The sequence below is a fragment of the Sciurus carolinensis genome, chromosome 10 (genome assembly GCF_902686445.1).
Source record: "Sciurus carolinensis chromosome 10, mSciCar1.2, whole genome shotgun sequence".
Taxonomy (NCBI): Eukaryota; Metazoa; Chordata; class Mammalia; order Rodentia; family Sciuridae; genus Sciurus; species Sciurus carolinensis.
In genome coordinates this window covers 12,083,053-12,097,231 of record NC_062222.1, presented here as the reverse complement: position 1 = coordinate 12,097,231, position 14,179 = coordinate 12,083,053, and the positions used below count along the sequence as shown (strand labels likewise).

At 36.3% G+C, this 14,179-nt stretch overlaps 1 protein-coding gene across 5 annotated transcripts in view; it reads left to right on the top strand.

Annotated features, from left to right (window-relative positions):
* The first annotated feature begins 336 nt into the window (after positions 1-336).
* Pabpc4l (poly(A) binding protein cytoplasmic 4 like) overlaps positions 337-14,179 on the top strand; it is a 121,588-nt gene continuing 107,745 nt past the window's right edge. For 2 of the 5 annotated variants that reach the window (XM_047565673.1, XM_047565672.1), the window contains exons 1-2: positions 337-1,988; positions 3,197-3,236. In XM_047565673.1, coding sequence (XP_047421629.1) covers positions 1,017-1,988; positions 3,197-3,214 — 990 coding nt within the window. In that variant the 5' untranslated portion in view covers positions 337-1,016 and the 3' untranslated portion in view covers positions 3,215-3,236. Of the gene's footprint in view, positions 2,374-3,196; positions 3,237-8,213; positions 8,280-14,179 lie in introns of those variants that run through there. The other 3 variants (XM_047565674.1, XM_047565671.1, XM_047565670.1) reach the window with 3 other exon arrangements.

The window sequence follows — 14,179 nt, the reverse complement described above, 5'->3', positions numbered from 1 at the left end:
GAAGCCCTGTTAGGAAAGGAAGCGCGCCCTGGCTTTTGTCTGAGGTCCCGGGCAGGAGACGAGGCTGCAGCGCGCGGGACCCGCGGGACCCGCGGCACCCGGGCGCGGCGGGCGCGGAGGTTGCGGAGGTCGGGACTAAGCCGCGGGTGGCGGGTCGCCCTCGCAGGGCTGGAGGCGAGCAGGTGGCCGCCCTGCGCTGCCGGCGGACGGGTGGGCGGGCTTGGCCACTCCCCGGGGCCGCTCTTCTCCACCCAGGTCACCGCCCCCTGCTTCCTGGCCCCGCCGCCCGAGCGCGGTGGGAAGTGTGTCAAGGGGCGGGGGAGGAAAAACGTTCTCGGGAAATATTGAAAAACAGCCCACTTGGCAGCCAGTGCGCGGGAAGTTGGGCGCGCGAGTTCCGGGTTTCCCGCCGCGGCCGGAGCTGCGGGTGAGCGCGGCCCCAGCGCCCGGTCCCCGCGCCCCGCCGCCCACGCGCAGGGGTCCGAAGGGGCTGGGCTGGAGAGCGCGCGGCCGCGTGGGCCCGGACCGCTGGGCGGAACCCGGGCCGGCGGGCGCGGGTCTCGCTCACCGCGACCAGGCCGCCCTGCACGGCTCTGCCTGGGACACCACTTGCTGAGTCCCTCCCCGAGCGGCCGTAACTCTAAACCGGTCCGAGTGAGGCCTATTTTTATTCAGAAACCAGCGACCAGGGCTCCTGTGGAGATCGCTCAGATGGAGGGCCAGCCCGACTCTGGAAGGTTTCTCGCAAATTGGTGGGAATGGGGAGTCTTGTCCTGCTGTCCTTTCTGGGAGATCTCAGCGTGCTATTGCCAAGTCCTGGGAGGGATAATGGGTTGCAGAGGAGCTTTCTGATGAGGCTGTTGCCTGGGTCTGGGGTGCTCTACCTGAACCCCATTGCCTGGCCTGGAACCGGTGGTCCTGAGGCCACCAAACTTGAGCCCGTCCTGCCTGTGGCCTGGCCTCCCTCTTGCAGGAATTGCCCCAGTTCCTGGAAACAGGCTTGAGCTGGTGCAGAGATGGATATAGAAGCCAAGTATCGCATGGCATCCTTGTATGTGGGTGACCTGCACGCAGATGTCACCGAGGACCTATTGTTCAAGAAGTTCAGCGCGGCGGGGCCAGTGCTATCCATCCGCATCTGCAGGGACGTGGTCACCCGCCGCTCTCTAGGCTATGCCTACGTGAACTTCCTGCAGCTGGCGGATGCCCAGAAGGCCCTAGACACCATGAACTTTGACATGATGAAAGGCAGATCCATCCGTCTCATGTGGTCCCAACGGGATGCCCACCTAAGGAAATCTGGAGTTGGGAATGTGTTCATCAAAAACCTGGACAAATCCATAGATAACAAAACCCTCCACGAACATTTTTCAGCTTTTGGAAAGATCCTTTCTTCCAAGGTGATGAGTGATGATCAAGGCTCCAAGGGTTATGGCTTCGTGCACTTCCAGAACCAGAGTGCGGCCGATCGGGCCATCGAGGAGATGAACGGGAAGCTGTTCAAGGACTGCAGGGTGTTTGTGGGTAGATTCAAAAGCCGCAAGGACCGGGAAGCTGAGCTCAGAAGCAAAGCCTCCAGCGCATTCACCAATGTCTACATCAAAAACTTTGGGGACCACATGGATGATGAGAGGCTGAAGGAAGTTTTCAGCAAGTACGGCAACACCCTGAGTGTGAAGGTGATGACAGATTCCAGCGGGAAATCCAAAGGCTTCGGATTTGTGAGCTTTGATAGCCACGAGGCTGCCAAGAAGGCTGTTGAAGAAATGAATGGAAAGGCCATCAACGGGCAGCCGATTTTTGTGGGCAGGGCACAGAAGAAAGGAGAGCGACAGGCTGAGTTAAAGCAAATGTTTGAGCAGATGAAAAAGGAAAGGATCCGTGGGCGCCAGGGTGTAAAACTCTACATTAAGAATCTCGATGACACCATTGATGATGAGAAATTACGAAAGGAGTTTTCTTCATTTGGATCCATTAGCAGAGTTAAGGTAATGCAGGAGGAAGGGCAGAGCAAGGGGTTTGGCCTGGTCTGCTTCTCCTCTTCCGAGGAGGCCACCAAAGCCATGGCTGAGATGAATGGCCGCATCTTGGGCTCCAAAGCCCTGAACATTGCCCTGGCCCAGAGGCACAACTGACCTCACCAGCCAGCAGTTATTACAGGTGGCAAAACCATAGCGATCTCTGCCTGGATTGCCCTCAGTAAATTTCAGTGCCCACTGATGGCTGCTTAAGTTAATGAACTTTGTGATAATTTTTTTTTTTTTTTAAACACAAAAGCAATTTTTAAAAAACTTTTTGGGAAAAAATAAACGCATCTTTGTAACTTGGTTCATTTTACAGAGGCACACCTATTAATTTTAAAATTGCAGACTTTTTAAATTTTGATATAGTATTCAGAGCAATAAGTGTGGTTAGATATATCTTAATACTCTTTGAACCAACTAAAGTAGTTGTGTGAGTTTATTGCATTTTTATTCTTCCTTGAATAATATGATTAGCTTTAATTTCTTCTGTGAAAATATACTCAAAATAAGGATTTCAAAGTAATTTATTTTTATCAACAATTTTGTAATGTTCTTACCAAATTTTTTTTGAGAAATCAAAAGTTTAGAAATTAGTAGTTCACATTCATTTAAATATCTAATTTCATTTTTAATTAATGTTTTGAATATCAGGAAATAGCTGAATTTCTTTTAAATTTATTTACTGACAGGGTTGTTTTTATAATGGTTTAAAATGATGGAAGTTTTTAATGTTACCTACAAACGGGCTTTATGAGATATTTTGTTACTTCTATTGGTTTACTGTAATTCAGGACCTTTCTAGTTTTCTAAATTGTTGCTTGCATGGTAAAACTTTATACATTCCTTAAATTATAGTTCTGTATCAGTTCAGGTGACCCAAAGTCGGCCTGCTCTTAAATTTCCTCTTAAATTTCCTATGCAGCTTAATGTTACACCATAAGTTTGTTTTTTAAAAAGAAAATTTATTTGTTCTAATTAGTTGCATATGACAGTAGAATGCATTTATACATTTTGATAGCTAATACATAAATGAAGTGTAAGCTCTCATTTTTCTGATTATATGTGTTATAGGATCACATCATAAGTTTTGGTCATATACAAGTAGCATGAAAGTCGTATGTATAGAACATAGAAAATATGCTTAAAATCCGTGTTTTTAATCTCTGTTTTAGAATGATCCATGTTACTGATACTCTCTCAGGGTTCCAAAAAGTAAGTTCCTTTATTTTTATAAATGTATGCCTCTTTGTATTAAACTGTGAGAACTATGTCACCCATTAATATTCACTTTTAACATCTATTGATCAGAAATTCACTAATTGATTTCCTGATAAATTGAAGTTATATTGCTTGGATTGATTTCTAGAATAAGTTTTATTTTAGTTTCATCTCAAGATCTTTTCTCTCCTTTCAACTAAATTACTCATCTTTTTATACTTTTTAAAAAGGCATTTAGTTATTTGCCTTTTTATTTCTATTCATATTCCAAATGCTTCAAACCCATTTGGATAAAGCAGCAAGAGGGATTTATTTATATTTAAATAATTTCTTTAAAAATACTGAATCGCTCTTACCAAAGATAATCTATAAAATGATTTTGTTTTTATTGTTGTTTTCATTTTTTTTTGCTGTTATTTCTTATAACTTTGTATTCAAATATTTTGTTTCATATTTAACTAGTAGAGAAGTAATATTAAAATAGATTTCTTTGGCAATACTTTATGAATGAATGAGAAATACATAGACATATACATATATATACTTTCATTGCACATTTTCTAAATTAAAAATCTCTTAGTCAATGAAAAAATAATGGACAATGGAAAAATTGGAGAGTAATTTGTAAACTGCCATGCTGACAGATCAGATATATTAAAATTTGTCACATATTCTCCCCACTTTTTTCTATTTTTGTACACATAATTTGAGAAATGTAAAATTATACAAATTTTGTTTTAAGTTACTTTTTAAATTTGACAATATGCTATGGTCAACTTTCATGTCCATAATCATTTCAATATACTTGGTCAACTTTCATGTCCATAATTATTTCAATATACTTTGAATGATTATAATTATAATGACTTTTATGTTTTGTTCAATGACTATTTCATACTGCAACTAATTTCATGTTGATAAATGTATGCTGCTAGATTATGTCCTCCTTTTCTTCTTTCTCCTTCTGTCATAAACAACTTGGAGATGAACATCCTTGCAAACTCATTATGCAGATATATCTAATTATTTTCTTAGGAAAATGAATAGATTTAGAATTAAGGATTAAAAGAGGAACAAAATAATTTTGTTAAATATTACACAAATAGTGTCCAGGAAAATTGTGCCACTTATATTAAATTATTAATGTAATGGAGTACCCATTTCATGTACTCCAAGGAACAAGGGATTCTGTGGCCAATTCAGCATGATATGTAAAACAGAGTACTTCGATATTGCTTTATATCATTTTCATTACATTTTATCACAAAAGTTAAATAGCATTTCTTATACTTATTGTCCATTTGTATTTTCATACTCATTAACTATTTCATAATGCTAAACTATTTTCTTATTGGGGTATTTTTTATTTATATGGATTTGTGAAATTTCCATTTTAATTCATTTTAAATCCCGCCCAAACGTGCTCACTTTGTTTATAGTTTTGATAGTTCCAAATTTAAATTTTAACCTCAAAACGTTCAATTTTTAGATGCCTATGACATCATGCTTCAAAATGTTTTGAACATCTGAAATATATATACAAATATACATATACATGAACACACATATATATACTTATATATACACATAGTTTATATATATTGTCTTCTATTATTTTCACCACAGTTTCATATCTCAGTACTTTCTTATAAGACCTTTTGTCTCTAGATTATCTTGTATAAAAAGTCTAACAAAATTTTTGGATGTGTCTGATTATTCTGAATTTCATGGCATGTGTTTTAGTAAATATTATCTAGTGTAAGAATTCATGTTTAACTCATATGAAACTTATTGATTGGCTCTCAGTATGACGGTGTTGAAAGGGTTTTTACCTCAGAAGTGAAGCATTCTTAAGGAAGGCTACCAGGCAACAGCACAGGGCAGTGCAGTGGGTGTGTCAGGCCTTGACATCCCTTTCTGGATAATCTAATTATAAAAATGTTCAAATAGTTGAATGACGTTTGATGCAAGGTACCAAGAAACCTAATACTCCTGTTTTCTGTGCACAAGGAATTGGTAGGACATATCAGATGTCTAGATAAATTGTAGCTACAGCTTAATGACACCATCATCTACCATCTTAGTAGAATTTGCTTATTTCCAGGCTTTACCATAAAATTACTGTCACCTTACCAAAATATATGACTGTGGATTTCCTTCACTAATGTATTTAAATTTTGTTAATTCTATTTTTGTGTATGTGTGTGTCCAAGTCATACTAGTCCACAGTAGAATTCCTTCTTAAAGAAAATTAAATCTTTTGTTCCCAAGTGCCTTGATGACTAAATAGATCCTCCATATTTGTGACGATTGCAGTAAAGGTAACTTACATAGCTGTGTTTTGAGCCACTGTGTCCACTCTTGCCTCTTTCTATACATTGCCAACTCTGTTGTGTAGATGCCTATTAGCATGAATTATTATATATGTGCCTTTTAATGTTTTATTTTTTTACTTTTTAAGTGGAAATTTTTGGTTATGTATACAGTTTTTGTAGCAATATATAATATTGACATTTTAATGTTCTTAATATTTTTTTTACATCCATGGAGAATATATTAAATAAAATTTAACATTTCAAAGATGAAGACATGTCTGAAAATGATTTATACCAATTTCATTAATACTTCTAATTTTCTAAAGGTTTATTACTCTTAAGACCAAACTGACAACTACTTTTTCAAGAATATCTTCATATTTTATGTTTTAAAAGAACAATACCTATGTGAACTAGCATTTTTTTAACATATAAGGAAATACTACTTTGAACCAAGTTTTCACTAGGAAATAATTGAGTGTTTTAAAGACACTTATGAATTTGATTATTGTATCTGTTTATTTTTCAGTCCAAAATGAAATACATGAGTCAGACTACCTTGTAAAGGAAGATGGTTTATTTCGGTTTACAGTATGGATGACCTTGTTTTTGGCAGGGCCCAAGGTGGTACAGTGCACACGTGGCAAGAGACCAGGAGCACATGTGTGTGTCCCCTCTGGTTCCTCTTCCTATAACACCACTAGTATTCAACCACAGGAATCCCTCCTGACTATATCTGATACAATCACTCCCAAGCTCTGCTTCTAAGTCCCAGAGTTAGGCTAAGTTGCCATCCTTTTAATACTTCAAAATGGGGGTAAATCTTGACACATGAACCCCTGGGGACACACTCAAGCCATATCTCAGCCATAATAATTCTTAAAGTAAACTTTACCTGACATGTTGAGTATGTAGAATTTGTTGATTTGCATTATATTTAGAAATATGCCTTATGGTGTCATATTTTTTAAAATGGGTAATAAGAGAGAAAAATAATTTTTAAATTTATATTTTTTAAAAATAAAAATATCATATGCCCTCAGGATAGTTTTGGCTTCAAGTAATAGAACTCAAATTAGGAAAGGAAATTTGACCTAAGAAAATGTTCTGAATTCTCTCAGCCCCAGACCTGTTGATCAGGGTTTCTGCATCTCTTCTGTGGTCTCCTGGCTCTTTCCTCTCTGAATCTAGGCTTCACGTTCAGCTAGATTTCAGGATGGTTGTAGGAATTCCTGTCCTCACACTCAGACAGCAATGTGCAGAAAGTGATGTCTTTACTAGGAACCCCTTGAAAACTTGCCACCTCTGTTCTTATTGTCCAATATTGGTACATGGGTTCAACAAGTTCTGCCAACAGAATTGGGGAAGGGACTTAACTTTAGAGATTATATGTGGAGTGGAATTATGAAGGGAAGAAATAGTACTGAAAAATGTATGTAGGGAATTGCATACAGTAAAGCCTGGATATTTTTCATTATTTATATCTAATTTGGAATTTCAGTATTTATTTGATCTTTTTAAGCCTTGCTTACAAATCAGTCCTCAAATTAATTTTCATTCTTCTATTCTCAACACTGAATCAAGCTTGTGATTTTCCTCAGTCTCATTCCGCACAATCCTAGAGAATAAATTATGCAAATATATGTCAATATTATGTTAAAATTAAATTTGTCTTTGTTTGGTAATAGGAGTCATGTTACATGATCTCATACTCTGTTAGGTCTAAATTAGGAGCCTAATAAAAATTATAACTGAAAAGTTCAAATTCAATTTAGTCTCCTTTATAGATTCTACCAGAAACAATATCAACAGGTTGTAAATGGTCAGGAATGTTTTAGTATAAACCCATATTTAATAAGTTATTGGTTTCTCAAGTTTTAATTCAGTGTGGTCTAATCTAACATAGTAATGTCTTAGAATTTTACTACTCAGAGAAGGAACTCCACGTAGTATATACACCAAAATCTATTATAAAATTCTGTGTAAAGAATAAAAGAACAGTTTCTTTTAGTAGTGCGATGAATATTTCTTGAGAAAACTAATTCTTATATACCTACAAAGTAGCACCACTGTGTAAAATTCTATAAACACAACCATAATAAATTCCGAGTTACAAATGCACTTGAATTTGAATTTATTAAGGTCAAATTACTGTGCAAATTTCCTTAGAGTATATATTTTATGGTCACATATTATCTTAGAGGTTAGCGTGCTCCTTAACTTAATTCTCTCAAGGAAATGAGATTAATCCATCAAACAGGATAAAAAAAAAGTATTCAATTCTTGTAATTCATTACTATACAAGAGAAAATGCTTAGCTCCTAAGAGATATTGGCAGTGTGGACAATAGCATTACATCAGACTTTGTTAACTTAGGTTATGTAACTCCACCTAGATATCGTAGAGGTTCCCATTGTAAAGTTCCACCAAGCACTGACAGCACATTTGAATTCCGAAGGTAATGTCACCAAACTGGTGGAGATTATTATTGACTTTTTTTTCCTAAGTAGTGAACATTGGCCATGATTCACTTTTTGTTGTTTTAGTTTTTTAAATCGGCATTCCCAGTGGGATTTCCTTATTTTGGGAAGCCGTATCTGACAGCCTGTAATGCATTACAGTTTTGATTTTAGTTGCATTTCATCTTTGTACACAGGCCAGTGGCATGCCAACGCACCACAGATATTGACATATTGCCGATGTGAATTCCCTGAAGTCAAAGTAAGTGTTTATATTAGTAATTCCAGCAAATCTTTGTTGAACAAATGTCTCAATCTGAGGACCAGCCAAATCCTAGAATTATAATTACACTGCTTTCATTCATCTGTTTATTTCACTCACTACGAGAGGCATGGAAATTATAATCTACTGTTATTCACCACTCTCTTCACGAATATTCCATTTATAGTGCTGCGTAGTGATATTTACATTGCAGAGATTACAGTAGGCAAAAGTCATGAGCACTGCAATTGTACAGTCATCGTTTTACTAATTTTGTGGTTTTTAACTTAAATTATATTGGTAAACAGAATTTGATCAAGTCATTCTCCTGCTTAAAAATCTTTCTGTTACACTTAAAGTCAGGTGAAGACTCGTTACCCAGGGCCTAAGACAAGTCTTATGTTGTCTGGTCCTAGTATCTTTTAACAATCTTTTTCCTCTCATGCTACTCTTTCCCTTGGTCGGCATACTAGGAATAAACTGATCTAGTCTCAGCTTCTTTAAAATGTCAAGAAAATACCTGCTGCCCTCAGTGCTCTTAACCTTTTAGCAGATGGTATTGTGTGGGTTGCAAGGGGGAATATTTTTCCAACTAGTTTGTGAAACAAACAGAAAGATCAAAACATGTATTGCTTGTTAGGAACTAAATATTCTGGGTATAGGTGGCAAGAAACAGTTTTCTTGATTTCTGGGGTAATTTTCATTACCTCTCTTTGAGTGACATTTTTTTTTTTTCCTTAACCAGTCACTATCGCCAAGGTAATTAAATTTACTGACTCTCTTGGATTAGGTAACATGTTCCAATATTGAGCAAAAATAGCCTTGGCTGAGAGGGATGGAGGTTTTTTTGTGTTCCAAGGAAATATGAGGTATAAATGCCAGGAAAAGCATGGATTAATGTAGAGTACCCATCCACACATTCATATCACCAAGATCTACGAGTGAGCTGTTTTAACAACTTCTGTGCCTAGAATACTCTAATTTTAATCTGACCCTTGCTTTTCCTTCAGGTCCAAGCTTAAATGCTATTTTTATGCAGAAAGTTCTATATTCACTCATTTTGCGTGCATAACCCTTACTAAAGGAGCCAAAGAAGACTTTCAGATCCTACCCACCCCTGCCAAGGAATGCAACATTACACACTTCAGTTGCTCAATAGAAGGCCGGTTAGTCAGTACTCATTAACCAGTTAATAAACTTATTACACATAATTATCTGCTCTTTGCTACTCCTCACTACATGTGTATGGGCTGGGAATCTGATACATAGCCCAGGAAGTTCTAGCTCTTTTCAATTCCCTTTCACTGTACAAGTGATCATGAGACCCCAGAAGTTCAGCTCTGATAATGAAAGAAGGACTTTCTTAGGTTTGAAGAACTAAGGGACAGTTTTTACGTCTGTATCATGCCTCTAAAATTTATGTCATCTGACATTTGTGCTAATAACAGATAAGTATTTCCGTTCCTTTAAAATAATGTTTCTCACTGTCTTTCCCAGGGACATTGTGGAGAGGAGAGGTGTTCAGGCAAGATTCACACATTGCTATGCTTCTGTACTTGCAGACTCTATATGCAGGCTAGATTCAACATTTTTTTGTTGTTGTTGTTGCTCCCACTATTAATGATCTATTTTTCTGATACAGTTTAATATAATGTATGTTGTTAGAGTTTTGGAACACATAGGTTGTAGAATGAACAAAACACTGTAGAATTAAATAAAAATGAAACGCCATAGACTTTATAGATTATGAGACCAGCACTTTTTCAAATCATTCTGAAACACTACAAGTGAACCCAATCCATGAGAGTAACTCAAGATGTTAGGCTATACTAACTATGGTAACCCATAGGGAATAATTGCAAATACGGGGAACTAGATCTGAGTTACAAGTCTCCAAAACAAATGTCCAGCCACATAGAAAAGTGAATGAGCAATGTATAAGCCAGAACTGCTCAAGTGATAAACAATGGAGCTGACAAGGACACATGCTTGAAAATGCCACCATTATGTTGCCCATGCATGGGGTTGAAAGCATAGAAAGTTCGAATTATGCAGAAGATGGAAATGGAGGAGAAAGATGTATTTTGAAAGAATCAGCAAAATAAATAATAATCTTAAACATAATCTTACAAATGATTGATGGGGTGCACTAACTTATTATCCATCTCCAATGGAATCACACATCCATTGGTGTGAATGTCAATTGAAATAGCTGGATGGAGACACTGGTAGCAGGATGGTGGTGGCAGAATTATTTCATAGTTTCCTTAATATCCAATGAAAACTAATTATTGCCCATTAGTGACATGTAGTATCACGTCTGTGCAGGAGCAAGTGAGAAAAACCATAAAGGGAATTCTGACAACCTTGAAGTAGGAAGTGAAAACATTTGTTTTCTGGAATTCATCAGATCCCAAAAGAAAAGCAATGGGGATCTTTAAGGTGTGTGCTTGATGGAGAGGTGGTGGTGGTCAGCTCCAGTTCCAAGTGATAGCTGAGTATGGGTACTACTGAAAGCCAGATGGTTTAGTCTGGGGCCTATATCTCTTGAAACTCAATAAACTCCCAGATTGGGGTATAGCTTGGCGGTACAGGACATGCTTGTCACACAGAGTTCAAACCCCCAGCACCAAAATAACAACAAAAAACATCCTTTGTGGCAGAACTGCACATGGAGGAGAAACTCTTGTGACTAGAAAGTGAACTGAGCAAGGTAGGGGCACCAGGGTAGCAGAAGAAGAGCAATCACAAAAATGAGGGAAGGTGCTTTGGAGGTGGATGTTAGAAAATATTTTCCTATGATGATATGGCAGGAAATGCTAGAACCATCAAAATGGGAAAACTATTCCAATCTAGCTCCCATAGAAATAGAAAAGGAAAACCCATTTCCTATGAGTAATGAATAAATTAACATTAGTCCCACACGATTTCTTTCCCAGAAGAAAAAAAACCTGAGTAATAATAATATTTGTTCTCTAGGATGTCATAACATAGTGAAAAACAGAATGGGTGTCTTAAAGAGCAAATATTTGTTTTCTCACAGTTGTGGAGGCTTCAAGTTCAGGATCCAGTTGTCACAACGTTGTTTTTCTTTTGAGGACTCCGTCTGCCTGAGAGAAGGCCATCTTCTTTCTGTGTCACTACACAGTCCTCCCTCTGTGCATGCACACCTCCAATGTCTCTCAATGTGTCCGAACTTCCTCTTCCTATGCGGATACCAGCCATATGAGATAAAACTCATCCTAATGACCTTGCTTAGCATTAAAGACCCGATTCATGAGTACTGTCTCTTTCTGTACTGGGGATTAGAACTTGAACGCATGAATCTGGGAAGAGACATTTCAGCCCTAACACTAGAAAGCAAGATGACACTCTTGTCATGAAAGCCCAAAGGACGTGAACATATACTACTCTATGAAAATCAGAAGATTTTAGGAACTATGAAAACCACTACCAATACCTTTAGAAAATATAAACAAGATGGGATGAGATGATATGAAAAGACTCTAATCATCCTAAAAATTAGTGAACTCTAAAGGAAAAATTTGATAATATAATGAAATACGAAGACAATGGCAAAAGGGAAAAAAGCCAAACTGTCATGTATATAGACATTCAAAGGTAGATTTTTCATATTCTGGTACCTGGTACAATCAACCTGTAGTAGAAGTCACCTAGTGCCTGGATATATTCTAGTAAAGTTGAAGGAGAGGCAACCTTTCAGCATCCAGAGAAGAAGTGTAAATTATCTTCAAAGGAAATAAAATCAGATTGATATCAGCCTTTTCTTCAGTAGTGTTTAGTGCCAGAAAACCACGTAATAATACATTTAAGTTTCTCAGGAAATTTGGCATGACCAAAGGACTTTACTTCCATGACATAATATGTTATTAGATAATAAATAATGTATTATTATGTATTCATTATTATTCCACAAATAATTATCATGTAAGTTATCATGTAGTCATTATAAATTATTATACCTGCATAAAGGCAGACTTGAAGAACTCAGACTTGAATGAACTCAGAGAATAATGTTTCTACAAGAAAATGAAAACAATCAACTATATTAGCTTAAAATCTGGTAATAAACATTGAATATATATGCATATATATGTGCATATTTATATGCATATATATTTAAAATAGGAAGATAGACATACAGAAGACAAAATGTTTTTAAGTTAAAAACGTATTTTACATAAAGCCACATGATCAAAAATGGCTTGGAAATTTGGAAAATAGTATGCAATAGAACCAGTCCACTAACTTACTCATCAAAATATTAACTGGGAGTAAGATATTACTTCAAATCAGATTTGAAGGGAGAGAGAAAAAGGAAGAGAAAGAAATATTTGCTAGTAAAATTCAACAACATTCATAGAGGGAAATAGTCCTCAATCCATAAGTGACAGGTCTATTCTAAATAGCAAGAATACAATGGTAACCACTATCCTAAAACTGCAAACCTTTATAAATACCAAAATGTCTGTTGGAAAAGAACAAATACCTATATAATGATATGACTATGTGTGAATAAAATATAAAAAGTGTAAAATACTTGACCAATACATTATTTGTAGGATAATTAAATGTATTTAAGCCATCAAGCAAAAGAAAATATTTTCTTTGGCTAAAAATAAAGATCCCATATCTACCATAGTCAAGTAAGAACCCTTAAAACAACACCACCATCTTCAAAGATGAAAAAAATAAAAGGATCCACTAATGTCCTGCTCAAATGCAATGGAAATTAGGGGTTAAAATCTTGATATCTAGAAAGATGAATTGTAGTGCAAATAAAGCATGAAATGAAGAACTTATTAAGTTGTAAACAACATTTCTCTGGGATGCTTCAACTGTCATTAATTTTTATGCAAAAAACAGCAGTGACTTTCATTAGACAACAACAGCTGCAAGAAGAACTATACAAAGAAATTAATAAAAGTGAAATTTAATACACATATTTTAATCCAAGGTAAATCAAAATGACAAAAATTTCATAAAAATCTTAAAATACTGAACACTTGCCATTAATAATTTAGACTTTTTATATTGAAATCTTAACCCTGATAATGATACCACACTTTTTTTCTTTAGTACAACCAAAATGTTCATTCATGGCACAAAGGAAATCTTAAGACATTCTAGAAAATATAAATAACAAAAACAACATCCTCTAAACCCCTTTTAATAAAACTAGAAATTATAGCAAAATTGAAAAAAAATGTTCATCCTCTTGGACATAAAACAGTGTTAAACAGCTCTTAGAGGAAAATGAAAATACAAACAAAACTGAAAGCTTTTCTCAAAATTAAGGTTGGACTTATCGGAATCTATGAGATATGATTAAACTAATTATAAGGAAATTTAATAGCGTTAAATAAATGCATCATTAAAAATTAGAAAAATAATATAAGCAACAAATTTTTAAAAGGTTATTTCAAACCAACAATACATTTAAAGTTGGAACAGAGAGTAGTTGAGGGAATTGCCATCTGAATTAAGAGACCCTGAATGCTGTTTTAGGTTGTTGAACTAAATCATGTGGATAAGAAAAATCCCTGCTCTCCTGGACTTTTCAAATGATTGGAAGTTTAGAAACCATCAGTTTGCAAAAAAAAAAAAAAAGGTTGTTTTTTTTCCTCTCTATAGTAGCAGTATTTGGATAAAAATTATTAATAAAGTATGATCACCATTAGACTATACAAATACACAACTTTAATAGTGAAATACTCTAGAGTTTTAGAAAGTGCTGTTACTTATCAATTGCCACAAATAAATACTCTATTACAATGTAGGTTCCTTAGAATGGTGTTTTACCATACATCTACAGTAACTTGAAGTATATTTAAGGAGTGCAATTTTTTTCTCTTTAGACAGTTTATTGTGAGATTTTTT